This window comes from Letharia columbiana (assembly GCF_014066305.1).
Source record: "Letharia columbiana isolate WasteWater2 chromosome Unknown Sc0000098_s0, whole genome shotgun sequence".
Lineage (NCBI taxonomy): Eukaryota > Fungi > Ascomycota > Lecanoromycetes > Lecanorales > Parmeliaceae > Letharia > Letharia columbiana.
This window is the reverse complement of record NW_023501141.1, coordinates 16833-41628: the sequence shown is the minus strand read 5'-3', so window position 1 is coordinate 41628 and position 24796 is coordinate 16833. Positions and strand designations below refer to the sequence as shown.

The 24796-nt window shown below is 47.7% G+C and overlaps 9 protein-coding genes across 9 annotated transcripts; 4 read left to right on the top strand and 5 right to left on the bottom strand.

The window, feature by feature from the left end:
- Window positions 1–2113: 2113 nt before the first annotated feature.
- On the bottom strand, window positions 2114–3268 carry HO173_012843 (uncharacterized protein; the record flags this gene model as incomplete). Its single annotated transcript, XM_037314677.1, has 1 exon — window positions 2114–3268. The coding sequence occupies one exon, from the start codon at window positions 3266–3268 to the stop codon at window positions 2114–2116; it is 1155 nt and encodes a 384-aa protein (XP_037158448.1).
- Window positions 3269–4233: 965 nt separating this feature from the next.
- On the top strand, window positions 4234–5254 carry HO173_012842 (uncharacterized protein; the record flags this gene model as incomplete). The annotated part of the gene is made up of 4 exons (XM_037314676.1): window positions 4234–4553; window positions 4619–4950; window positions 5005–5178; window positions 5235–5254. 4 exons carry the CDS (start codon window positions 4234–4236, stop codon window positions 5252–5254), a joined length of 846 nt encoding a protein of 281 aa, XP_037158447.1.
- A 297-nt stretch (window positions 5255–5551) lies between these two features.
- Window positions 5552–5842, bottom strand: HO173_012841 (uncharacterized protein; the record flags this gene model as incomplete). The annotated part of the gene is made up of 1 exon (XM_037314675.1): window positions 5552–5842. The coding sequence occupies one exon, from the start codon at window positions 5840–5842 to the stop codon at window positions 5552–5554; it is 291 nt and encodes a 96-aa protein (XP_037158446.1).
- Window positions 5843–8268: 2426 nt separating this feature from the next.
- HO173_012840 (uncharacterized protein) lies at window positions 8269–9608 on the top strand (the record flags this gene model as incomplete). Its single annotated transcript, XM_037314674.1, has 2 exons — window positions 8269–8747; window positions 8819–9608. The coding sequence occupies 2 exons, from the start codon at window positions 8269–8271 to the stop codon at window positions 9606–9608; spliced, it is 1269 nt and encodes a 422-aa protein (XP_037158445.1).
- Window positions 9609–10301: 693 nt separating this feature from the next.
- HO173_012839 (uncharacterized protein) lies at window positions 10302–14572 on the bottom strand (the record flags this gene model as incomplete). The annotated part of the gene is made up of 2 exons (XM_037314673.1): window positions 10302–11040; window positions 14007–14572. 2 exons carry the CDS (start codon window positions 14570–14572, stop codon window positions 10302–10304), a joined length of 1305 nt encoding a protein of 434 aa, XP_037158444.1.
- A 1464-nt stretch (window positions 14573–16036) lies between these two features.
- HO173_012838 (uncharacterized protein) lies at window positions 16037–17570 on the top strand (the record flags this gene model as incomplete). Its single annotated transcript, XM_037314672.1, has 3 exons — window positions 16037–16184; window positions 16523–16666; window positions 16738–17570. The coding sequence occupies 3 exons, from the start codon at window positions 16037–16039 to the stop codon at window positions 17568–17570; spliced, it is 1125 nt and encodes a 374-aa protein (XP_037158443.1).
- An 809-nt stretch (window positions 17571–18379) lies between these two features.
- On the top strand, window positions 18380–19616 carry HO173_012837 (uncharacterized protein; the record flags this gene model as incomplete). Its single annotated transcript, XM_037314671.1, has 2 exons — window positions 18380–19005; window positions 19124–19616. The coding sequence occupies 2 exons, from the start codon at window positions 18380–18382 to the stop codon at window positions 19614–19616; spliced, it is 1119 nt and encodes a 372-aa protein (XP_037158442.1).
- A 1626-nt stretch (window positions 19617–21242) lies between these two features.
- HO173_012836 (uncharacterized protein) lies at window positions 21243–22272 on the bottom strand (the record flags this gene model as incomplete). The annotated part of the gene is made up of 3 exons (XM_037314670.1): window positions 21243–21579; window positions 21628–22080; window positions 22235–22272. The coding sequence occupies 3 exons, from the start codon at window positions 22270–22272 to the stop codon at window positions 21243–21245; spliced, it is 828 nt and encodes a 275-aa protein (XP_037158441.1).
- Window positions 22273–24204: 1932 nt separating this feature from the next.
- Window positions 24205–24665, bottom strand: HO173_012835 (uncharacterized protein; the record flags this gene model as incomplete). The annotated part of the gene is made up of 2 exons (XM_037314669.1): window positions 24205–24315; window positions 24576–24665. The coding sequence occupies 2 exons, from the start codon at window positions 24663–24665 to the stop codon at window positions 24205–24207; spliced, it is 201 nt and encodes a 66-aa protein (XP_037158440.1).
- Window positions 24666–24796: the final 131 nt, after the last annotated feature.

Sequence of the window (24796 nt, the reverse complement as noted above, 5' to 3'; positions counted from 1 at the left end):
AATAAGCGATATTTAAATTCTTTATCTTAAAATATTTAAAAGACTAAATCTTATAATTCTTTTTTTATTTAAAAGTCTATATTACGTTTTATAATTTAAAAAAGAATTAAAAAAATTTAATAGAAAATTAAAGTAATATTTTAAAATTAAATAATATATATCTATTTTTTAATTAAGACTATCGAGCGAACTTTAAAAAGCGATATTTAAATTCTTTATCTTTAAATATTTATAAGATAAAATTTAAATATTCTTTTTTATTTAAAAGTCTATATTATATTCTATAATTTAAAAGAAAAAATTTAAAATTTTAATAGAAAGTAAAGACTTATTTTAATATTTAATTTAATATATATATTTTTTAATTAAAGCTATTAAGCGAACTTTAATAAGCGATATTTAAATTTCTTATACTTTAATAATTATAAAAATTCTATTTTAAAAAAATTCTATTAATAAAAAGCGTAAGTATAGACTATAATTTAAAAAAAATAAAAAATTTTAATAGAAAATAGTAAAGTTATTAAAGAGTTAAAAGTAGAGAAAGAGATTTTTAATAATTACGAATATTAATTTATTTATTCGCGATAAGTTAATAATTTAATTAAAGAGCGTAAATCTAATAAATTAATAATTAGCTATATATATAAATTTAAGATTTTATAACTTAACTCTATCTTATTCTTTTATATATATTAATAAGTTTAAATTTATAAATTAAATCTATAATCTATTTTTTTAATTAAAGCTATCGAGTAAATTTAATAAGTAAACTTTAATAAGCGATATTTAAACTTTCTATTTTTAAATAATTATAAGATTAAATCTATTAATTCTTTTTTTAAATTAAAAAGCGTAAATTATATTTTATAATTAAAAAAAATCTTAAAATTTTAATAGAAAATAAAAAAGTTATCTTATTTATAAATAACGTATATCTATTTTTTTATAAGAAAGCTTAAAAGAGTTAGCGAGCTAACTTAAATAGTCTAGTTAAAAGATATAATAACCTCGAATTTATAATTAGCTATATATATAAATTTAAGATTTTTTAATTTAACTTTATCTTATTCTTTTATATATATTAATATATTAATTAATAGTATAACTTAAGTATAGATTTAAATTCAGTTAACTAATAATTCTATTTAAAAATCTCCTACTAGCGTAGCCCTCTTAATTATAAGGAAAGGGATAGAATAAGAGTAGAGCTACTATTACCAGGCTCGACATAGTTGTGGCAAGGAAAAGAGCCGTTGCGGTTCTCGGCTAGCTGCTTTTTGGTCTGTTCTTCGCACATATGGTGATTTTTGAGATGCCCTCTGTCTCATGGTTCCTCAGCAGCGAATCTCCTTTGCTGCTAGAGACAAAGCTTCGCTCAGGTTCCTGTATATGAAGATGCTGTAAGTTCAGATGATGCGCAAGCAGCCCAGAAGTTCAACAGCATCCTTCGTTTACAGTCGAGGCCCCCGCTTCGAAAGTTGGTTGATTTGATAAATAGGCAACATGGAGGAGTAAGAACGAGATTGCGCAGCTATGCCGGGGAAAGAGATACCTCTACCGGCAGCGAGCAGCTTGAGAACAGGAGTCAGTTAATATGAGTCTGAAGAGAATTCGTCTTGGAACAACTCAGATGCTTCTGCTATTAAATATAGTACAATCGTGGGCAGGAAGCATGTTGGCCCAGTTGCCGATGCGATATCTATCCCATCATCAGCAGCGGCCGCCTTCGGCCGACGCCTCATCGCTCTGACGTGGAAACTGGTTCAGCGTTCTTTATCCCACCACCAGTGGCCTTGACTTCCAGGTTCTTGGTAAAATCGCCCAGCTTTTCCACTTTATTTGAACCCCATGCTACTAATCCACCCTATCAAAGACCTCGAGACCGCGACTGCTCTTCGAACGCAGTGACCTCAAGAACTGGTTTGAAGCTTTCGGAGGTTCGGCGTCCGTTGCTGCAGACCTGGAACATGTCTCGAATAGATTGCATATTGTGCGTACCGGCGCGACCGGCGAGCATTTTCTGCATGGCAACATGCAGCCAAAGATGGCATGATTACCAGAATAAACCCTGGCAGAGATGGTGCCATTAGTCACGGCCTGTGAAGCTCATTCATGGTGGACAGGTGCCAGAAAGTGGGGTTGTATAAACATCACAATAGCACTGTTCGTCCGACCCACACACCACAGGAGCCATGCCGAAGACAACATGCCACAGCCTCTCAAAAACCATCCCCGAATGACGACTCTCCAAATTAGTACTGAGCAACCACTGCCGGTATTCCATATATTTTTCCTTTGTCCTGCGATACACAGCTTCCTTCGATACTGCGAATTGCGCGCAGCATGCTGAGGTTACGTCTTCAGGCATGGGGACGCCGAACCAAGCGTCCCAGTTCTGGTATATGGCTTCATCGACTGGAGGGTCCGAACGAGTAGAGAGCCGCCCGTTAGATTCGTCGTTGGTGGCGTTTTCCGCGCGTTGCTTATCGGCGAGGTATATATGTTGGTCACAGCCAAGAACCCTCAGTTCACAGTTGAAATTTTGGTATCCGCGCAAGCGGACAGTGGTGAGGTTCAGGTGATTGACTTCGGCCGCGGAATCGAAGCGTTGATGCCAGGTCGTGTTGTGGCCGTGGCGGAAAGCGATGATGTCTGGAAGAGAGTCGTAGTTGTCAATAATGAAGGAGAAGTAGCGCATCGCTTCATTCCCGTCGTTTGCGGGTACGGAGAGGGTGCTGTTGGGGTTGGTGTCTTCAGTGACGAGGTATGGGTATTGGATCCAGTCTTCTTGGACATCCTCCATCCAATGGATGACATCTCGTGATCGTGCAGATACCACTAGGGCCTTGGTTTCTTTTGGGATGTCCACAATCTGATCTAGATTGCTTTTGGTAGCGTTGATCTGTTGCAATTGGCTTTCGGTGGTGTTGATTTGTTCCTCTGGCATGTACTTAGGTATGGCTATTGTGGGTGAGCTGGTGTTTGGCATAGTAGAGATGGAGATGTGAGTATTGACTGCACCTTTGAAGGCTAAAAACGTGACAAAAAGGGCGCAAATGATGGAAGCATATATCTTGTAATTGTACTTTGTTGCGCGCTGGGGCGAATCTTCGTCATGTTGTCCATTCGCTAGTCTTTCATATTCATGACCGTCAGAGTATCCGGGCAAACCTGGTACTTGCTTGAGCACATGTTCGGGAACAAGCGAAGACAAACGGAATGTCTGTACTTGCTTGAGCACATGCTCGGGAACAAGTGAGGACATGGTAAACATCGGACCGTATCAAGAATTGACGGTGGACTCGAAGAAAGTTCAAGAGGAGGATGGTCAACGGAGTAGTAAAGAAAAGGGAGGAAATGCGATTTCAGCAGGAAGTAAGAAAGGCATCGCATTCACATGGCTCCTGTTATTGGCCCGTGTCTCATAAATGGTGGAACTTCTCTAGTGCGGTTCAAATATAAGGTATATCCGATACCCCAGTCTCCACTACCAAGGTTGAAATGGAAAGAGGGACGGTAACTTGGTAAGTCCCTTGCAACGACATCCTCATAATTTTAGCGAAAGAGGTTTGGATAGCATCGTATTGTGTCATCGAGTTACACGACGTGGAAGAAGAGAGCTGTTTTGCGTCCTCTGTACAATCGTCGCAGCTCAAACTGAAATCCGAACAAATTTACATACAGTACCTTTTTTCGCATCTTTCGCCATTTTCGCTATAGACTACTACCATCTCAAACGGAGCTACGAGGGGCTCTACCTCAAGCGGGTCTGGAGAGGCGCACTGTGTCTCTCATAGTTCGGTTTGAGATGGTGGTAGTGGTAGATTATTATTGCGAAATAAGGAGGGGACAAGGAAGTGACGATGTCGGCGACTTTATACTTCACTACTCGTGATACGGGAGCGGGAGGTTACACACTCGAATACCAATTTGAGCCTAGACAGAGCACTATCCTTCAAAAGGCTAGCTGGAGACCTCACCATATCTGGTTCAAAGGCTAGGCTCAATGCGGATAAACTCCCAAGTACCTTTTCTGAGAGCAAAATGTTTGGCTGATCTCCGAACAAAAGAACGCAGCACGCTCAGTCATCATCTTCATCAGCTTCCTACTCAAATCATACAGTATGGAGACCCATAGCATAATGCGCACCTTACCCTCTTGTCCTACCCATCCGCCCATACTCACAGTGACACGCTCAACGACCTCAACTCTGCCCTCCATAATCCACCATGAGCACTCTCAACCCATCTGCCGCTGCCTCCCCCTCCTCGCAACGACTGCTCGATAAGACCGCCGTCATCACTGGCGCATCATCAGGTCTTGGACGCGCGATCGCGCTTAGGTACGCAACACACGGTGCCGCTGTCGTCTGTGCCGATCTGCGACCCGTTGCAGAAGTTCATGTCAAAGAGGGGGATACTAAAGCTACACACGAGGTGATTCTCGAGAGCGGAGGAAAGAGTCTGTTTGTCGAATGTGATGTTCGGGACAGTCAGAGTGTGCAGAGCCTAATCGCGAGGGCCGTGGAGGTCTATGGCAGGCTCGACATGTGAGCTGGCCCGCTCAACGCCTACACGCCATCTGCAAGCCGCAGGGCTGACAAGTCGATGACAGCATGGTCAACAATGCCGGCATCGGCCTCGAAGTCCCCCTCCTCCTCCCTGTCCACGAAACCCCCGACTCGACCTTTGACACCACCATGTCTGTCAACTCCCGCGGCGTGTTCCTCGGTTGCAAGTACGCTGCCCAACAGATGATCACCCAAAATCCCTACCCGAGCGGCGATCGGGGCTGGATCATAAATGTTGCATCAGTGGCGGGAGTGGTGGGCCTGGGTGGAACAGTGTCCTATTCAGCTTCGAAAGGGTCAGTGGTCCAAATAACTCGGACGGTTGCTCTGGACTTGGCACCATGGCGCATCCATTGCAATGTTCTGTGTCCTGGCTGTGAGTGGAACACTATACTTCGATGGGACGGGGGATGCTGACTCTTAGCCGTAGTCACAAAGACGGCTATGATCAAACCATTGACGGATGTTGAGGCAACGCAAGCTCGGCTTGGGGCAATGCATCCCTTCAAAGGCCTCGGCGAGCCAGAGGATATCGCGAAGGCGGCCCTTTTCCTGGCAAGTGATGATGCGAGTTGGGTCTCTGGAGCAGCGCTGCCTGTTGATGGTAAGTCTTCGCTTGGGTGTTTGGTGTCTATATGCAGCAAGCTTACTCACCCCCAGGTGGCTACACTGCCCAGTAATCCCTCCTACGTACCGAGTCTCATATACATGCGCTAGAAAGAATAGCCTTCGAATGACCACGTCGCCGCGCCGGTATCGGTACCTCTTCTGGGGGGGGAAGTGCGGCGAGAGGTCGGCGTTGGGCTGGGGCCACATTTCGACTACCATCCCAGTTCTTCTGAGCCTATCAGAAGTGCAAGCTTACATCACGCACAGGAAGTTTCCGGATGGTCCACCTTCTCAGTTCTCGGTCTTTTGGCTTCTGAAGATCATTGTGCGGATTACGATTTCATTTTGCTAGCTTCACGATCTTTGACTCAATGATCACCATATCCAGTATCATAGAAGCTATCAGACTCTTCCGTCAAATAAACAGATACCTCCGAGTCCATATAGCAGATTTGTTCTCCACTCGCTTTGCACTCCATGTGGTTGCAGTCTTCCGACCTCTGAGTTGTTGACCCACACTGCGCGCACTCCATCGCATCAAATTTCTCCTTCGATGTCGCCAAGTATAGCACTTTTGCATTGGTTGGATCAAGGCTTTCATGGTTGAGAGCTCCGCATTTGGTGCAGGTTAAGGTGAGGCACGTAGAACATGTGTACATTTTGACTACATCTGACTTTTCCTACCTCTGATCGCAATCCGAGGCCCTACCGTACTGATAGCTGCCTTAATATAAACAAACGTAGCACGTGGGGGACTCCTCGAGCGTGGTGTTCATATCAGTAGCTTGACTGGACTCTTCCCCCATAATAGCTCTTGCCCAATCGGCATCGTCAGATGATCCGCGCAAGGTAGTTGTATCTGCGCTCGTCATGACGTTTAAGCAAAGGTGTGGAAGAATCCCCTATTTAATGGAAGCAGCCATGCGACCGCTGCCAGATGGAGTATCTATAAGGTTATCGTAGTTCAGGCGCTGTGCACGTGGGGAGACTTGATGACAGCTACGTACAAAGTCCAGGTCAGCACACCATTGTCGAGTGGCGAGAACTTTGAAGTATCTATAGCCTGGAAGCTATGTGGTGAAGGGTTTTGCGTTGTAAACCAGAATGATTGAGCAACTTAGATAGTCGCGGCCAGTCCGAAGGCCGAAATTTTATGCTGAAGAGTACAAGTAAGGGTCCCCAAGTCAGTCGAGTCCGAATCACGGTGGATGTCTTTGAGCGAAGCAGTTGCATTGGGAGAATCTCCGCCACTTGATGAGGGACAGTTGCGACATTTTATCTTCACTTTGCCAAACAGACTAGGTGTGTGTGTGTGGCTTGAATTATACTGCGGGACAGGCGTCAAAGCTCAGAGCAGTCCACTCATTAACTAGCTATAAACTACAGGTATCATCATCGAGTGTGGATCCTTAGGGTTAGGTGGATTTGTGTATTGATGTGTCAGAAGAGAGTGTTTCGTGCTCTGTGGGTCAGGGCTCTCTCCCAAACCCCTCCAGTAGAGTAGCGCACGGTAGCGGCCGGCAACGCTAAGTGCTAGATAGGTCACTTCTCTTTTACGTCTACCGTACCTCGATGAAAGATGGAAAGATTATGGCCGGGAGAGGTTCATAGTAGTGAGCGACGAGGAAGGGTGGCGAGAGAAAATTCTAGAAGCGGCAGACGACGAGTAAAGCATCGGATGAGGATAGAGAGGGCAGACAAGTCACGAGCACACCTCATCCGCCGTCTGAGCAGTAAGCATTCTTGCTGCGAATCAAGTGGAATCACCACTCGATAAATCTAGAGAGAGTGCTGAAAGACCGTGTTGATGTCACTCAAGGAAATACTCATTCTGACGTCCATCATTGGGAGACAAGTATTCAAAAATTACTCAACCTGATCAGCTCATTGCCACTGGATAGTTTCTGAAAGCGGTGTCAAGTTGAACAGAAAGAAGAGTTGTGGTCAAAGTGTGCCAGAGTCGTTCTCGCTCGGAATCATCTGAAACAGTCATCCGGTAAGATGATACAAAGATCTCACTGGAAAGGATATTCAAGGAGTCCTATCACTTTAAGAGCGGAGATAAAGCCGTAAATGATGACGGACGTTGAGAATAGGCGCCACTCCTCAGCCGTCTGGATTGGAAGCATTATCGAAGAGGGTTGACTTTACGCGAACATTGGTGATAAAGTGAGGCATGGTAAGGCGAGAAATGCATGTCCCCTTTTGCAGTGTTTCCTCTGTTTTCTTCAATCATCTCCCTGCGGGCCTCCCGAATGCAATCTCGGTCAGATTCCTTCCCGGTTCAGCCTTGCGGGAATGCGGCTCGGTGCCCAATGAATTGATGTCTCATCTCAGCTCGCTGCCAAATCCGAAAAGCGGCCACATCGACATGTTTAAAAAAGCACAGTAACCCCTGCATTGCGTATTTGCGACTGGGTCCTCAAACGTCTACTCTGCATATTCAATTAGGAAGAGCTAACAGATCGATGTGGCCTCGAAGACCATACAAACTTGGAACACCGACGAGAATGATGTTGATCGCTTATGCGGATGCTGATGTCGCACTCGAATAAAAAGAAGGGCAAAGTTGTATCACATTTCAACCAGGCGCGAGGCGTAGATCGTCTGAGCCTTGTCAAGCTCAGGAAATCTATGGCTATACACCTTCTCGCCTCGTATGTGCAGGTGGTTTCATCTTATACACAGCCTCGTTATGCAGCTGACAAGGTGTAAACCTCCTTCGCAAGACTTCCGCTGATAGGACTAGCTGAGCTAAACGTATGAAGACACATAAGCCTTGACTGCCAACACTTGAAACATGATCCGAATGTCTCGGGTAGATGCGTGTCGATTAAATAAATAGGCAAATATGTGAATCTAAAATGATCCATGAGCGTGGAGACTGGAGCAAAAAGATAGAGGATCAAGTTTCGTCTCTTGACTGATTCACGCACATTCAATAACCGATTGCAGCCTTCACGTTTCTCATCCCTCAGCTTTTTCTATCATTCATCAGCCTTCGCTCACTTTGCCCAGAAATGCCCTCCATCATATCTCCCTTCACAGATCAACATAAGACATTGCTTTCGACCGTGCCAGCAGAATGCGCAGTCTCCGCCATCGCACACTTTCCAGTACAATCGCTTTGCCACTGGTCCTTCTCGTCTGCTTTGTGTTCTACACCCTCAAAACTCCTACCAAAGAGTCTTCCCCTTTCCTCTTCAGACTTCAACCCGGCCATCACCTACCCATATCTCCGTTGCATTCCGCTGCCGCACCTAAAGCGCGACAAATCTCCCCTGCGGAACTAATGGCACGGCCTCCTCCGCACTCAGGACCACACATGCCCAAGCTTCTTCACCAGAGCTGGTCCACTACCATCCTCCCATCAAAGTTCGAGCAGTGGAGCCTCTCATGCAGAGATATGAATCCGGACTTTGAATGGGTGCTGTGGACAGACGAAGATAACCGCCGTTTGGTGGAGAAATACGCCCCGGAGTTCCTGGTCAAGTACGATGGGTTGAAGAGCGAGATCTACCGCGCAGATGCGGTAAGGAATTTGTACATGTTTGTTTTTGGCGGGTGAGTTTACTGCTCTCTTCCGGCGGGCGGGGTGGAACAGTGGGGGACATCACTGATACCGCGTTTTGAAGGGTGTATGCTGATCTGGATACTGAATGTTTGCGTCCTTATGAGGCCCTTTTTGCGCAGCACAACATCTCCTCCAGCTCGCAATCAGGTTTCACCAGCATTCAGAATCCTACACACACTCCTACTTCCGACGCCGCGCCCACCTCTACATTTCCCACTACCTCATACAATGCAGGCCCACAGACGGCCTTCCTCGCCCGCATGGGCGCTGATAATTCGAAAAAACACAGCATCCCGAACGCTTGGTTGGCTTCGACGCCGTCCCATCCCTTCTGGCTCCTGCCTCTGGACCTAGTCTCGAAGGGGACCAAACCCTACGGCGATTGGCCCGAAGCAGTGACCGGACCGGACGCGCTGTTCTACTTGGTCAATGAGTATTTAAGGGAGTATCGCAGTGATAATGATCATGGAGCGAGCTTGGATGAGGTTTTGTTGAAGAGTGAGTTGAAGGAGATGTATGTTCGATCTTTAGGCGAGAAGAATATCAGAGCCAGTGCTGAAGTCGGGATGCATCAGTTGGTGCTGTTGGGGAAGGAGATGATCTTTCCGTATTGGTGGGGCGAGAAAGAGTTGGAGGGCGTTTGTAAGGCTGGTGAGGAGGGGTTTGATCCAGAGACTTGTAAGGATGTTCTGGATGTGCAGGCCTTGGGCAGTTGGTCTATAACATATTGGAGTCATTCGTGGGATCAGGAGGGTGGGCACGACGAGGGACACCTTAGCGCGATGGGAAGTTGGAGCTTTCGGGGAGGAAGAATGTCAAGGAGGGCGACAAATAGAAAGAGGGGGCGATGAGACTTGTTGTGAGCACAAAGGTTGAAAATCCGATAGGAAAACACGATGGGTAATATCACGGATTGCCACAATCCAATAGGGGGCGAAGTCTACCTTGGACAATCCTCTTGTACAGGTAGAGTAGCCACCAGCCTTCTGATACAATGTTCGTGCGACCATGACAGAACGGGCGTGGCGGTTGACCCGTCGACAAGCGACCCCAGACTGCTCCCTTCGGTATTACTAATCCTCATCTAATGCATGATTGTTAGAGTCCATCCATTCCTGCAACATTCCTTATAAATGCCTCCGCAACAAAAACGAAACGTCATGAAAACATCGCCTACCGTAATCGGTTCAATAAAGCCTCTTCGTACGGAGATGAGATGCGAACTCGGAAGTATCGTCCCATCATGTCAACACGCCTTTCCACATCCGACTGGAAAGATGATCGTACTGGACATGAATCATCGAGGACCATAATTGCAAGATCAAGTCCTGTTGCTTTTTCCTTGTGCACATGCTCGGCGAATGGATATTTCCAGTGATAGGGTCTCGAGCGCTTGTGATTCAGGTGAGACCGCCCCAAGTATGTATTCTGATCCCTAGTGTGACAAGAAAGGTGTCATTCGACGAGAAATATTTACGGGCGGTGGAAGTTTACGGCAGCGATCTTACGTAGAATGGTATCCTAACAAGCATTCGTCTGGGCCATTAACCCGACTCTTTATCCATCATATTCAATCCCTTTAGCTCATTCGATCGTCTCAGGGTCTCCCCCTCCGAAAGACGCGCACTCGCAATCCCCAAATCCCACTTGTGCCACAACACGCCGAGTGACCTATCAGCTTCCGCCGCAACCGCAGCGGCAACCTTGACCCAACACGGCCCATGTCCGGTCAGCCCCTCTGTTTCCACAGTCCTGTGATGACACCGCTGAGATGCCACTGGGGCGCTGTAGAGGATGAGGAATGCATGGATCATCTCGTGCAGCAGGGTGTCCAAGTACTCTTGTACAAGTTTATGTGTCCAGAGCTGGTTGGGCTGCCGTTTGACCTCTAACTGGATCTCTCGTGTCGCTGAGGATATGCATGATTCTTTCCTTTTGGTGATCCCTACCCAGCCAGAGTTTGCAGGCGTATCATCTGCCAACTTGACTTTTATGTACTGGCGCAGAGCGCCAAGAAAGAAATAGTCGTCGAAGATATCAACGAAGAAATCGAGAGGAAGTGGCTGCTCATCTGTGCTTTTTCCGAACTTGAATCGGAAAGCGTGCCAACGAATCAGTGCACTCAGCTGGATCTCCTCAAGCCCCTCGTTGTCATCTTCTTGAATCTTCGTCCAGTAATTGGCAAACTCAGTGGTCAACTCCTCGCATAAATACCCTGGTGGAACGACGGCAGGCTCCAGGCGCTGACTTGCATCTTTGCGAACGAGAGGGCGGGGACCCAGACTGGTGAGCCAGCTCTTGGGCAAATATTACATGTAATGGCTATTGTGATGGGAATCTGGGGGGTCTTTCTCAGGTGGAGACTAATCTGGTGGCAGCAGGCTCGAGTTCAAGTGATATTGTTGTTCGTACACCGAGAAATGGTGAAGGGACTTTTAAGAAGCTAGCAATGAAAGGCATATATGGAAAGTGGAAGAGAATCTTGGAAAGGATATCTCGAAGTATGTACGGCAAATCAGTGAGTGTCAAGGGTGTTATCATGAGTCAGCCTCCGCGGAATTTCTTGGCTTTCGATGTCAATATGTCGACCTGCATCTTTCAGTAGCTTCAACACTTTGCTGATGACTTGTATCACACCAGACAAATACTGTTTGTGATGAAGAGAGCAGACGCGTGAAGCCGAAAAACAAAGACTAGACGAGCGAAAACCAAAAAGACTTGACTTAGTATCATTACGTGTCAAACACCAAGAAATCTCGGAAACAATGCAAAGAATGCTAGTCTGATCCCACGCCTGTGATATGACATGTCCGTCCAAATGCATAACCTTACGTGTTCACCTCATATAGTCTGTACACAGTATGTCTGACTCGTAGATTTGACAAGACCAACTCTCAACATTTTTCAGCTTTCTCCTTGACTCAGAAAGGCTACTCATCTTCTGACAACAACAGATGCCAACATATACAAATAAATGGGTGGAATCGTATTGTTGCCGTCTTGTTCGACTTGGGCCGCAAATTACATTGCTGCGTCATGTTGCACAACATTCTTCTATTGCTATCCCATAATTGTGCCTCCATGTAGGTTCTGCCATCTCGACCAGTGACTGTACTCATCTCTCGTAAACTCCACGCATTTCACGTCCACATCATTGATGAAAATCCTCAGCGCAATCTAAAGACTGACCGTTATGCAAGGCAGGAATAAGAGTCCCATATCCATGACAAAGGCAAAAGCGGGGGCGTGTTGTGTTGGAGTCTTCAAAAGTGCTTCGATCGGAAGTAGTCCGAGGTTGTTTACGAGGTAAGAGAGAGGTGATCCTGTGTTGTAGGAGTACGCTTCTTCGCCATCCCTGTGAGGTTCTGCGTGTTGATTCCTTCGGGACATGGACGACGGTCGAAGGAATGCTCACTAAGGCCAAAGAGTCCTCTGTGCATCTGCACCACTTTCCTACTGACAAGACCACGCTCCCAAAAACTTCAACGGTTCTCATCCACAGTTGGACCGTCTTCCACGGCACTATAGACAATTCTCGGTGATCTTGCGTACGTAAGCAGAGTAGCTGGCTCAGCGATCTGGCAGTCGGCGCTCGGAAACAGACACAGTCGTCTCTTCCCATCTTTCTGCACTTGACTCATCTCTACGTGTCGAGTAGCAAAGGTCTTAGTAAGGCGGATCTCGCGAACAGTACACTGCATTTTGCGGTCACAGGAATTTTCCCGGTGTTGAATAGGAAAAGAAGCCGGAGTGTACCGTTGGGAGTGCTGCGTTGACGGCTACAGTGAGGGTGTTTCCGCCGTACGCTTGATCTGCCATATTACCCATCTTCTCGGCGTTGTGAACGGATTCAAACATGCTAGGAGTTGCCTGCCGCACGGACACCAAGTTGGTGATGGTGCTCGCCAGGGCGATCGCCAAGAAATGTGTCAAGAAGCAGAGAGACACGGTACCATGATTCACATTCTTTTTCGAAAACAACCTCGTCAACGAAGGTCTTTTCCAAATAAAATCACCCATGGCGCTCACCGAGTTCTTGCAGCCCATGAGGGTTCGAGAATGGAGATTCATTCTCAATGATGGAGATGCGCCGCTTTTCTGGCATCCTGCGCTGGACTGGCACCAGCTTGGCGAAGCTGAGTGGAGGGCGGATTGGGAGAGGTATCAGCAAGTCGCCGACATGAAAAAGGTTCGATTACATTGTGCTTCGAAGGCAGACATCGAGAAATATGGGCAGCAAGGGATACCTCAGACGTAATACGAAAGAGTAATGGCATACCGTACGTCTATACTAGACAAAGCTTTGAGGGGATGGGAATGGCCAACGGCAGACGTTGCGACACTCCACTTCATCCATACTCTCCCATAGCTTAAGACTGTGTCGGACTGAGTAGAAAAGGATCCAATAAAAAAGCTCATTCAACAAGATTTCCCTTGAAATAAGATTTCCCTTGAAATCTCCTCATCCTGGTCGGTTCCTCTGCGATCGATGGTAAGGGCTTATCAGAAATCCCCGTACTGCTCACATGACATATGAGACTAATCTCTATGCCAATAACATTGTTCCTTCTAATACTGTGTCGTTATTCCATGCTCGTTAGTCGAGGTTGGACTAGGGAGGTCCGTGCTACCAATTTGAATTGAGGAAGCGAGCTGTATTTGGGTCGGTTACGCTGACTAGCGCTACTACGTTATGCTTCAAGCGTTGCTTTGCGTTAAGTATCTTCTTTGGTATGACATTGGCGTATGGTTGGCGGTCTCCTGTTTCGACGATGTCAGATGACTTTGTTGAGATATGTGCCATGGAAACGTCTATGGGATAGGCAGGTAGGTTGTTGATCAAGAGTGTGAAGAACATCTGAAGCGAGCTGGCCTGTGATAGCAAAGAAAGGTGAGGCGGTCGCTTGTACCATAGTATAAATGTTATCAAGTCTTGGAGTGAAAGCGTTGGTCATAAGCAGAGCGTTACTAGCGCCGAATTCGATGAGTATCTCTACGTATAGTAGCTCACTTCTCATGCAGTACATCGCCTATCGGTTGATATTCTTGATTTGCTGATATTTGTTCAATGTCTCGATCTGGATTGTAGACGTCGAGACGTGAATAGTGCCATACGAACAGCTTTCGTAATTATTCCTGTTACCAGTGATGGAGTTTTCATGATGCATCTCCTCCTCAGGAATGCCCTTTGATATCAATCTTGTACGCGCCCCGGCCCAATTCGCTGCAACATCGACAGGCTAACATACACAAGCTTGTTCGAATCCGGATGATACCACTCAGCTTTGAACGGCGCTGTAAACCCTGTCCTCGCATTGGCCAACAAGTTATCAATGATCATCTCGTACGCCGACCATGTAAGACTTTGATCCAGATCTGCGGCCCTGAACGCCAACAAGACGCTGCCCATGGTAAAAGTGAAAGCATTTCCAGGGGCAGGTGTGTTTCGGAATTGGTTCAGGGCTATCCGCCGGAGACAGCTGGTATAGAATTCCTCAAGCACTGAGGCCGCGACTTGGACAGGGATAATGAAGCTGAAGTACTGGCGGTATCTGATCTCCCAACCGTGAGCGTTTGTGGTCTGTATGGGTCCTCCATTAGGAAGTGTACGTTCAAGTAGATGGACTTCCCGGGCTTGCGAAACGGATATGTCCGGGGATGGAGAGGACGATTTCGGGGAGACGTGGTTGTGATGGACTGAGGATTTAGATGGGCCGTGGTCCTCCACAGCAGAGAAAAATGCAGATGTTGCCGCTAGCGCAAATAGGAGAACAAGAGTGAAGACACTCCCATTCGCTTTCTTGAAAGCATACATTTTCGGATTTGGAAGATTTCTTTTGCGACCCCGTGGTAGCCCTCCTGAATCCTCTAAATTAGTGTTCTAAAGTGTTCGAATTGGTCTGATGTACGCCTTGACGCGAGCTATTTCTTAGGAATCTGAGCGCTTTGCGGCAAAGCGCTTATAAATATCGCATATACTCGCATTTAGATCGAACGTCGTACTCTACTGTGCAGGTGGTTGGGGGAAGTATTATAAGATCTTGTGTTATATTTTTCCCTCCTCCTTATTATCGACCCAATCTCAAACCAAGCAGAATAGACTCTCTAATGCGAAGCGACTTTTAAAGTATGGTTCCGAACATTGGAGACTGGGGGTGGAAAGGCGGGTAAGATACCGGGAACGAAAACGTTCAAAGTCAAAGCACGAGAATACCAATCTCTTTCTGCCGGACAGCGACAGGGATTTTGCGCTGTGGAACTAGGTGCTCGTTATGAAGCATATGCACGAAACTCGATTTCATGTCGAACGCGATGCGCTCACCAGGGTCCACACGACGCGAACAACCCAACCGGGAAGTGTTGAGGAATATTGTATTGGTTCCAGCATTCGGATTGGAACTCGAGGCAGCGTTAAAGGATGCTATAAACGTGGCGAAACAGAGAATGTACTCTAGAACACGAGCGCAAGTGTTCAAGACTGAAAAAGCACTCCAGGCAGCTCGAATGTGATGGTCTATCCTTTTGCCTCCTGACCACATAGGATTTCACTGGTTCACGCACTTCCCAGTTACAAAGGCCATGCAGGACGAGGAAACCACCAAAACGAGCATCCGTCCAATCAAATAGGGGCGGCTTGAGGGGGTCTAGCGGATTGTGGTACAGTCATACTGTGATACCAATCCAGCCGGCTATCACAATAACGCTTACCGCAGCGATGGATATGAAACCTCGAGTTCGTCGACTTCCGATCTTTTTGTTGTCCAGTAGAATACCGATCCAGATGGCACCTAAGCTCTGCATCTGTTTGGAACACACTGGACTGAGAGACCGTCTCCGGATGTTGAAGTAAAAGGCTGCATGAGAGCATAAGTACCGAATCTCCACCAAGTATGGGAAACTGGGGTTTGAACTAACAATTCAGTGTGGAAAAGACAGTAACGACTATTTCGCTTCCAAACAAGGGGACCAACAGAGCCGATAGCCTCCAATCCCTGAAAAGTCTGCTTTGAGCTTTTAGCTTATACCAGAATCTGACCCTCTTGAGGATGAAGATGGTACAATGGTGAAACAAGCGACAAAGAAGCCTGAAGCCATGAATATATTGAACACGACGTAGACGGAGACGGGAAAGAGTGCAGACGTCGGACAGGCGTCTCTTCTTCTTCTTCTTCTTCTTCTTCTTCTACAGGAAACGCTAGCTGGAGTTCCTCAAACTGCGTCCGTTAAGCCTTTGGTGATCGCTAGCGATTCACTTGAAACAAACGTCGCTAGCCATCCAATGAAACCAGTCACTTTCAATGGCAAGATTGACGGCTTCAAGATTGGAATAAATTCGAAAGGTAGGGATGAGACTCCATTGGACCTTGAATTTTGTCTTGATATACCAGCTGACCAAGTCCGCGATATCCCTGGCAAATATCACCATGGTACCCTTATCAATTCATCTGCAAGAGCTCTGACCGGCCATGATTGGGACGCTAGCCACAATATTTAGACCCACGCTTCACATGGCTATGGTGCAATGCGTCTCATGATGACGATCTGGACGATACTGCATGGGAGACAAGCTTTGAGTTGCAAGTTCCACCAGGCTTAAGATAGGGGATGCTGTGGTCTGCATGTCGACGATGGGGTCACACAAGACATCATACCATTCTGTGTATTACCAAACCGCCACTTGTTGCTCTGATCGTGCCTACTTTCACGTACTTGGGTAAACCAGGCAAACCAGTGCCTCTCTGAACTAGGTACCAATTTGGAACAGCATATGCAAATGAGCGTCTCTACGACGAGACGAGAGAGATTCATTTCGCAGCCGAGAAAGTGAAACAGGACAGATACTTCGACACCCTCAAGGAGCGCGCTGATCTTAGTATCTTGTTGTATGATGGCCACAGCAACGGTTCAGGTACTTGCCCCCCCTCTCCAAACGGCCAATTCTCAACATGAGACCTGACTAGTCATTCTGGGCTCACGGAGGCCTGAGAGGGTTTATGACCGATTTTTGGTACATCGGCTTCCTCGAGCGCGAAATCGGCTCACGAGGCTACAATCTGATCACAGACCACGACATTAGTGAATATGGTGCACCGCTACTGAAGCGATACAAAGTCTTGCTCTCGGGTAGTCGTCCAGAATATCCAACTTACAACATACTGAACTCCTACGCTTCTTTCCTCGAGGATGGTGGGCACTTCATGTATCTCGGCGGCAACAGATACTACTGGATGACTGCATATGATCCGTCCCGTTCCCACCGCATAGAAGTTCGTCGTACCAACCAAGGCTGCAGAACATTTAGCGTACCCCCAGGCAACTGGCATCACTCTTTTACCGGCGGAACCGGAGGTCTATGGCGTACCAGAGGTCGTCCACCAACCCAGCTATTTGGCATTGGGTCATGCGCCATGAGCGTAGCTGATGGAGTCGGATACGACATCACAGAAGAAACACGGTCAGATGCTAGGCTGGCATCCCTCTTTTACGGCGCTGGACTTGAGACTGCAAAGAATATTCGAGACCTCAGACTTGTACAGGGAACTGCATCTGGAGATGAGATTGATCGTCTTGACTACAGTCTCGGTACACCGCGAAATGCTGTGATTATTGCGGCGAGTAAGCTTGCAGGCGGTCATTCGGATGAGTTCCTCATGTTCAATGAAGAAAGCATGTTTCCTATGACGAACGCCACTGGCACGACTTCTGACAAGATACGAAGTGATCTGGTCTTCTACCAGACTGCCGCTGGAGGGCGCGGTCTTCTCGGTTGGTCCCATGAACTGGGTTGGTGCCTTGACATGGATGAACTATGAGAACAATGTTGCACAGATCACTGCGAATGCGCTGCATGAGTTCACGCGTAAAGGGGAGTTGGCAGGGGTTTAGGAGCATTCGCATTCTTTGGCAGCTGAGTCTGAATAGTATTGGGTAAGTGCAAGTAAGAGGACGAAAAAGCTGCGCAAGGCCAATCTTCGCCGTGTGGGTCACAATTGTCAATCAATCCATTACGACGCATACGCATATCCCCAATTTTATAAATTCCGCTTTTGACAAGACATAAGTGCGGTTCCTGTTGGTCAGACCTTTACGAAGCACCAGACTTAAGCGTGGATAGGGACGAAGCAGGAATGTCCTTTACATCAGACCTGGTAATAGGAAAAGAAGAAGAACACAAAACACAGAATGAAAAGATTTCCATGATGAATAGATGAGTGACGCGCATATTGTTATTCTATTCTTGAGTTGGTGGAGATACTTAAAATAGATTCTGCCAAGAGCCAATCTCGTATTCAACCTGGAGCTATCGATCAAGGCCGATGCTCGGGTATATCATTGGTGGCTTCATCTATGATAGACTGCCAAGAGCTCCAACTTTTCCGCAGATCTGAACCAACATCCTTGGCTAGCTTATGACTTTCGCGATTTAGCACACAGGCAGCATGGCGGCGCACCCTGGCTACGACAAGCTTCATTATGCCTATACTTATTCCCATCATCTTTCTTCGTCCAGAAAACACTGTTACCTTTTCTTTCAGCAGTCACTCGTTACCGCGCGCCATTCCAGCCATTCCCACCGAGTCCTTTCGCTTTGTCTACATTTCCCATCTTCAGTCCCTCGACCATGGCACGCCCTTCGCGCTCCGCGATGTACGCCGACGATGCCACCTTTCTTTGGAAAGCCATACTGCGCTTCCTTGCCATTCTCCTTGCCATCATTGGTATAGCCACCACGGCATGGGCCATGATATCGCACATTCAAGGCCCCACTACCGACACAAACTCTTCTTATGCCAATGGCTACGAAGACGACTATTTCCCCAGCGAAGCTGTCTACTTACCTTGGCAGTACATCACGCTTGGACTCTCCATTCTTTGGAACATAGCCAACATTTGTACACTGCTCGTGCGTAATCGCGCAATCCACCCCGGCGCCAACGTAGCGTGCGACCTACTACTGTGGCTGGGGTTGTTGTTTACGGGCGCATTTGCGACTATTGGCGCCACATCATATAGTTTCTATACTGCGGGCGATGATGATAGCTATGAGGATGGCTTGGGGTATGGAGGTGGGACGTATAGTAACGGGACGCAATTCGACTACACGGCGAATGGGACCACTGTTCCTGCGACGAATCAAAATCAATGTGGGGGGTTCACAACTTGTGCTGCGAGGGATCAGTATGCTAGCGCAATACGGCATAAAGGAGTGGTGGTCGCAGTGGGCGCTTCGATGGCTTTTGTCGTTTTGTAAGCCTGCTTCCACCCTTTCTTCCTTTTCTATATGCTCCACTCTGCACTCATCCCCTTGACCATCACTTTTGGTTCAAAATTTTCTCTCTCGAAACTGCTAACCCGCAGCGTTCAGACTCTTTCATTTCGCTCTCTTCATCTCCGCTTGCCGCTACACCAACAACCGCCGCCAATCCGTGACCAGCAGACAAGCTAGAGCCATCACGGCCGAAGCAACAGAAATCGCACGTAAAATGATCGCTGACATGACCGGTCCGAATGGCGGTTTCATCCCAATAAACCAAGCTCAGCGGGGAGGTAGTTATCAACCGTTACAGCAGAACGAGGCAGGAGAGGCCATGGAGATGAGGCAGCGGCAAAGCAGGACTCAGCCAGGATACGATTATCAGCCTGTTCAGCAAGGAGAGGTGGAAGATGGTCACGGAGAGCAGCTGTCGCGCGAGGATGGTATGAGCAGACGGTATGAGCAAACGGCTCCGATGCCGCCAGCAGCGGAGGCTTCGTCAATGGCCGTGAGAAGAGGCACACAGAGGGCATTTAGTGGGCCGAACGGAGAGACGCATCCGGCTCTGAGGGATGATCCAGATATGATCTCGCACGCAATATAAGACGAGAATTCTCTCTGTGGCCGGAGATAGGTGCCTAAAGGTTCAGAGTAATGCCTGTTTCTGCCCTTGAGAGTATGAAGATGAGCGTTGAAATTGCATAGCATAGCGAAGCGGGCTGCCGTTTGAGTATTGTGGAGCTTGGTGAGTGCATCGGATTGGATATGCAAGATACCCACTTATATAAAGCCTATAATTATAATAACAGCTGTCTTTTGCAGAGCTTGCTCCTTGGATTTTTTACTGCTGCTTTGCGCGAACATCGTCAGTGGCACTCGCTCGCGAAAACAGCGGTTGACACGTCGATTATTTCAGATACGATATCAGACGACGATCATCTGAATGGGGACGACGGACGTTCAAAGAGTTTCAAGATCCTTTTCACAGCCTCTCTAACAGCTTCTTCTAAAGAGGGTCAATCTGAACCAGCCAAATAATCCCTCATTCTCTACATCCCCCATTCCGAAAGCGCTACCATCCACCCTAAACGCGACAAACACTCAACTTCACTGTACTAGCGCCCGCACCTGGACCACGAACAGATACGTAGCCGCACACTGTCGACAAGCAATGGAAGAATTCAAGAACGCAGGTGACAAACAACAAGCCAGAGAGGCGCAGTGGAGCATATCAACCACCATACTGGGCCGACTATAGAACTTTTCGCAGACCTCAGAGATATCCCACATAGTGGACGGCTCTGAGATTTGCAGCTGGTGCGTGACATTTTCCTTGCTGCTAATAACCGAAAAGATTTAGGGATATGATGACGACAAATCTGACCGACGGCGGTTACTAGACACTTGCGTGCTGTCAGTTGTATTGATGGGGCAAGCGGGACAGTTATCAGACAAGCCCGCAACGCCTTACGAAGACAATGTCCGGGCGTCTTGGGGTCGGTTGTATGAACGTGCGCAAACGCTATGGGAAGGGTGTGAACTTCTGAGAACGAGAGTTGGCGGGATCATAGTAGGTGAGCAACCATGTTCCCATAGTGAGATCCTAATTCTGCGTCGCGTGGGGAGAAGAGACTGGCACTGACTATATCAATCGAATCTTGGACAGGAGGAAGCAGTTTGGGAGTCTTCTACTATGATGCAGACTCGGACAAGGATAGAGGAATCCAGGGGCGGCGACCGGGGCTCAAGTCGCTCGGACTGATTAACGCGTCAAGTGTAATGCTAGATGGTAGCCCATTCGGGGAGGCCTCTTCGTCATGAGGTTCGTATATGCATTGAAGTCAGGAAATGGTTTGAAGGACTCAGAAGACATGTTAGTAAGAACAAGTAGAGATGTGCACGGGACATTGTGTCATGCCGCCTGCGTACCAGTGGTATTCTCCAAGTCTCCAAATTCTCACCCACAGAAACGCGGATTCTATCCTTCCAACACATCGCGCCCAGTTGAGTTTCTTCGTGGCAGTGGGTCGCAAGTTGGCCATGGGACTTGAATTTTGAGACATGGCATCATGCACCAAAGGAAAGTCTTGCGACCTTCAAGGGCTGAGTCCAATGCGATAAATGAGATGAACTCACTTCGCAAACAAAATCTGAAAAAGCATAACTACTACGTCTGCGCGAAAGTGCAACTGCTACCACGAAGGCATTCAAGAAGACATCGAGACAGTCCTTACGCACTTGCATCCTTTGCTCCGGGCAACTCCCCCAGCCAACTCTCCTCTTTGACCGCAGCATCCCAATTGCTTCTCGGCAACTCAAAAGTCTCCGTGATCCTCGCATACGAGATCCCACCCAACTGAGCAACCGGCCTCAGGACCTTCAGGTCAACATGACTCCTATCCTCATCAATCGCGTCTTCACGGACCCAGAACCTCGTCGCTTCAACAATACCCACGGCCGCAATACTCATACCCGGTTTAGCGTGATTTTCAAAATCCTTCATATCCGTCAACTTCGCCTCGATCGAGAAGACGGACTCCTGCACTCTCGACGGCGCCACTGTAGCGCTGGGCGCTTAATGCAAGCCTGCCACCGCCCACTCGGATACTCCGTACGGGGCGTCGATGGACGTAGCGTTGACCGCTGGCAACATATTCTCAGAGACGATATTGATAACGCACTCGCCCGTCTCCTTGAGGTTACGATACGTGTCTTTCGAAGGCCCGGGCCGGGACGAGAAGCCGACGATGAACATGGGAGGATCATGGTCGACGACTTGGAAGTAGCTGAAGGGAGCGAGATTGGCGGTCTTCCCATCTGCCGATAGAGTGCTTATGAAGCCGATCGGACGTGGAACGATGCCAGATACGAAGAGTTTGTAATTAGACATCATTGGCCTGCCTTCCGCGAAAGGGTCGATCTCGACATGCTTCTTCTGCAAACTGGCGCCGCCATCGTTGACACCTTGGCCATACCTCCAACTCGGATCCGGTGACTTGATTACGTCGATTGGTGCGTTGGGATCAAAATCCGGGCGTGTTGCCTCGACTTTCTTGAAGTCCGGGGTGCTTCGACACGAAGTTTTTTTTTTTTTTTTTTTTTTTTTTTATATTTTTTTTTTTCCGGGGGTTTTTTTTTTTTGGGGGGACCCGGGGGGTAGATCCCGTTGGGTCATCATTCAGCTTCGTTCACGTAGAATGTTGACGAAGGGTGCAACATTACCAACAATGGTCCTCGGGCATTTGCTCCTTCTCAAGCATGATGTGTGCGTATTTGTGCGATTGCTACTCGGGATACCAGAGGTCTCGGTGCTACGATAGAGCGCTCTTTGTGAAGGATTTCGTGGTGGGTATTCGTTCCCACTACCCAGTGGACATGGACGGTCTTGTCCAGACTTTTGAAGTGCCAGTTAAGGGCCCAAGCGTTCTCAGACTGCTGACTCAGAGTATACTAAGAATATGCACAAGGCTTAGTCATGTCCTCCCACATGTCCATGTGCCCTTTTGAGAGATGCACGCAATAGCGCTATAATTCGGACAATACCATTTGCTGTCCTCACTTCTCCTTGATGTGCTCGCCCTTCGACTCTACAACCTTGAGCCTTTCTCAGTACCTACTTGAGCCGTTGTTCTCTTCGCCAGATTTCTATGCTATTGATATCCTTGGGATGGATGTTATGTGTGCTCGGCGATTCGATTTCATTGATCAAGGAATGAAGTCGAACATCTGCATGATGTCCGCTCTATTTGACTGGCCTATGGTGGCGAGACAAAGTGAACATGTCAGCGTGTCTAGTTCCTTCTATGCATGCGTCCTTCCTACATCCTTCCATGCATATTCCATCATTGTTCCTTTCATGTAGTTAGCCATAGATAGCCGTGCTTTGTCTCCGTCAGCTACATAATAGCTGATGGCCCCACCACTGAATCTATATGCTTTCTATCATCACCACTGCTGTGCTACGCTGAGAGAACAGATTGTCAAAATTCAGGTATGTGATGTGTAGATTGCATCAATTGTAGTATCTCAGGACTCCCCTGGGCCAGTATTTGTACCCCATGCAAATTAGGTGGTTGTTCCAACAGGTGGCTGGGAAGGGGCTGGGAACCTTACTTTGACACAGAGTTAGTGTTCTCATTCTCACGCATCACACATACACAGGGCACATAGATATGAGGTATCAAGTGGTTGGGCCGTTCCCGACGCCGGGATAACAGCTGAATAGAGGCCTGAACAGACGTATTCGTACCCCAGCGCCGAGTAAAACTCCCACGGCTATGGCATAGACCTGAGTGAAAAAGTAGCTAGCTATATACAGGTGTGGGTGGGTGGGATAAAAAGTATGCAATGGCTCTGAAAGAGACGAAATCGAATGAAGAGCCATTGACAGGTGCAAAACAGGTGAATATGTAGCTCGTAGTGAACAGGTGTCTCCTACCCCTGACAGGGTACCTGAAACAGCGGCTATATCATGAAACCCACTAACCCCCAGTTCCACTGTGGCACCAGTAAGACCAAAGCGGATGACAAAGTCGGCCTACTCGGCTCACAGAGAGCCATGATGGATTCTAGAAGACCACGCCTTTATGTGGGGTTCCGGTATCCACTGTTGGAAGAACCCTGTCATGTTCAGCTTCGAGGTGAGCATAAGTCAACTCTTAGTCGTATCTTTTCACCGCAAACTATCACTTGTCGTAGAAGGCATCAAAAGAACATCCCACTGTCACGCTCCGGCTCCCTCCGCGCACTTCTTCTTCCGATGAGGAACAATGGCAAAACAAGTTTTCGGGAGTTTGAAAGAAGCGGAAATGCTTCAGATCATAGGCTTGACACAATGCCGCCCATTCTTCAAGCTTTCGTACGCTAAGATTTCTCTTCCTTATGATACATAGTGTATGGTTTGTTGTTATTCCGTGGATGAGTAGTGCTACTTATACTAGGTGGCAAAGATAAATGCCGAAAGGCTGGGTTTCAAGACTTACGTATCTAACCAACCTTAACATCCCTCCCTATCCGATCAATTCGGATAAACACTACCCCACTATTACTGACCGTACACCCAATATAACTATCATCATTAACATCAAAGGCGATCCCCACGTAGTCAGGATTGCAACTGCCGCCAGGCCGATCAAGTAGGCAACTTCCTGAATCTGAATTGAATGATGCGCCGCCGCAGTCGCTGTTCGTTATCAGGCTACGCAGCAGTCGTAGGAGGTGTCTGTCATGAGGCTGGTGTAGGGGTCTTGGCCGCGTACGCAGGCGAAAGGCGCATCGGAGATGTAGTATCCGCATAATGTGGTCTGGAATGGCGCTGCTGGTTAGCTCTGCTTGTATAGTCAAGGTGGAAAAGACTTAGCTCTGGTACAAGGGTGATGATGGAGAGGGCAGAAAGACGTACGAGGAGGTTCTGGTCGCTGCACGCTGCGCAGACCGTTGCCGTTCCGCTATTGGTGGTCCTGCGCATGATTCGAAGTCAATATGTGGTTCTTGAAGGGAAGTAATAGACATGCAAGAGAGATCTAATAACTGCGACTCTCATTGTGCCGCGAGTTTTAAGTACGTAAGCGTGCAGGTCAGGCTCGAAGTGGTCACCAGCAAGGGTGGTCACAATATTGGTGGTCGAGGCAGGTACAAGAATCACCGGCATCATTTTGAAGTTCATCCTCTTGAAAAGTAGACATGGAGTAGAGACGTGCTTGCCCATCGGATCTATGGGACGGCCGCAAGTTGGTACCAGTCAAGGAGGTGTGATGCGAGATTTGTGCTCACATGACGGAGGAA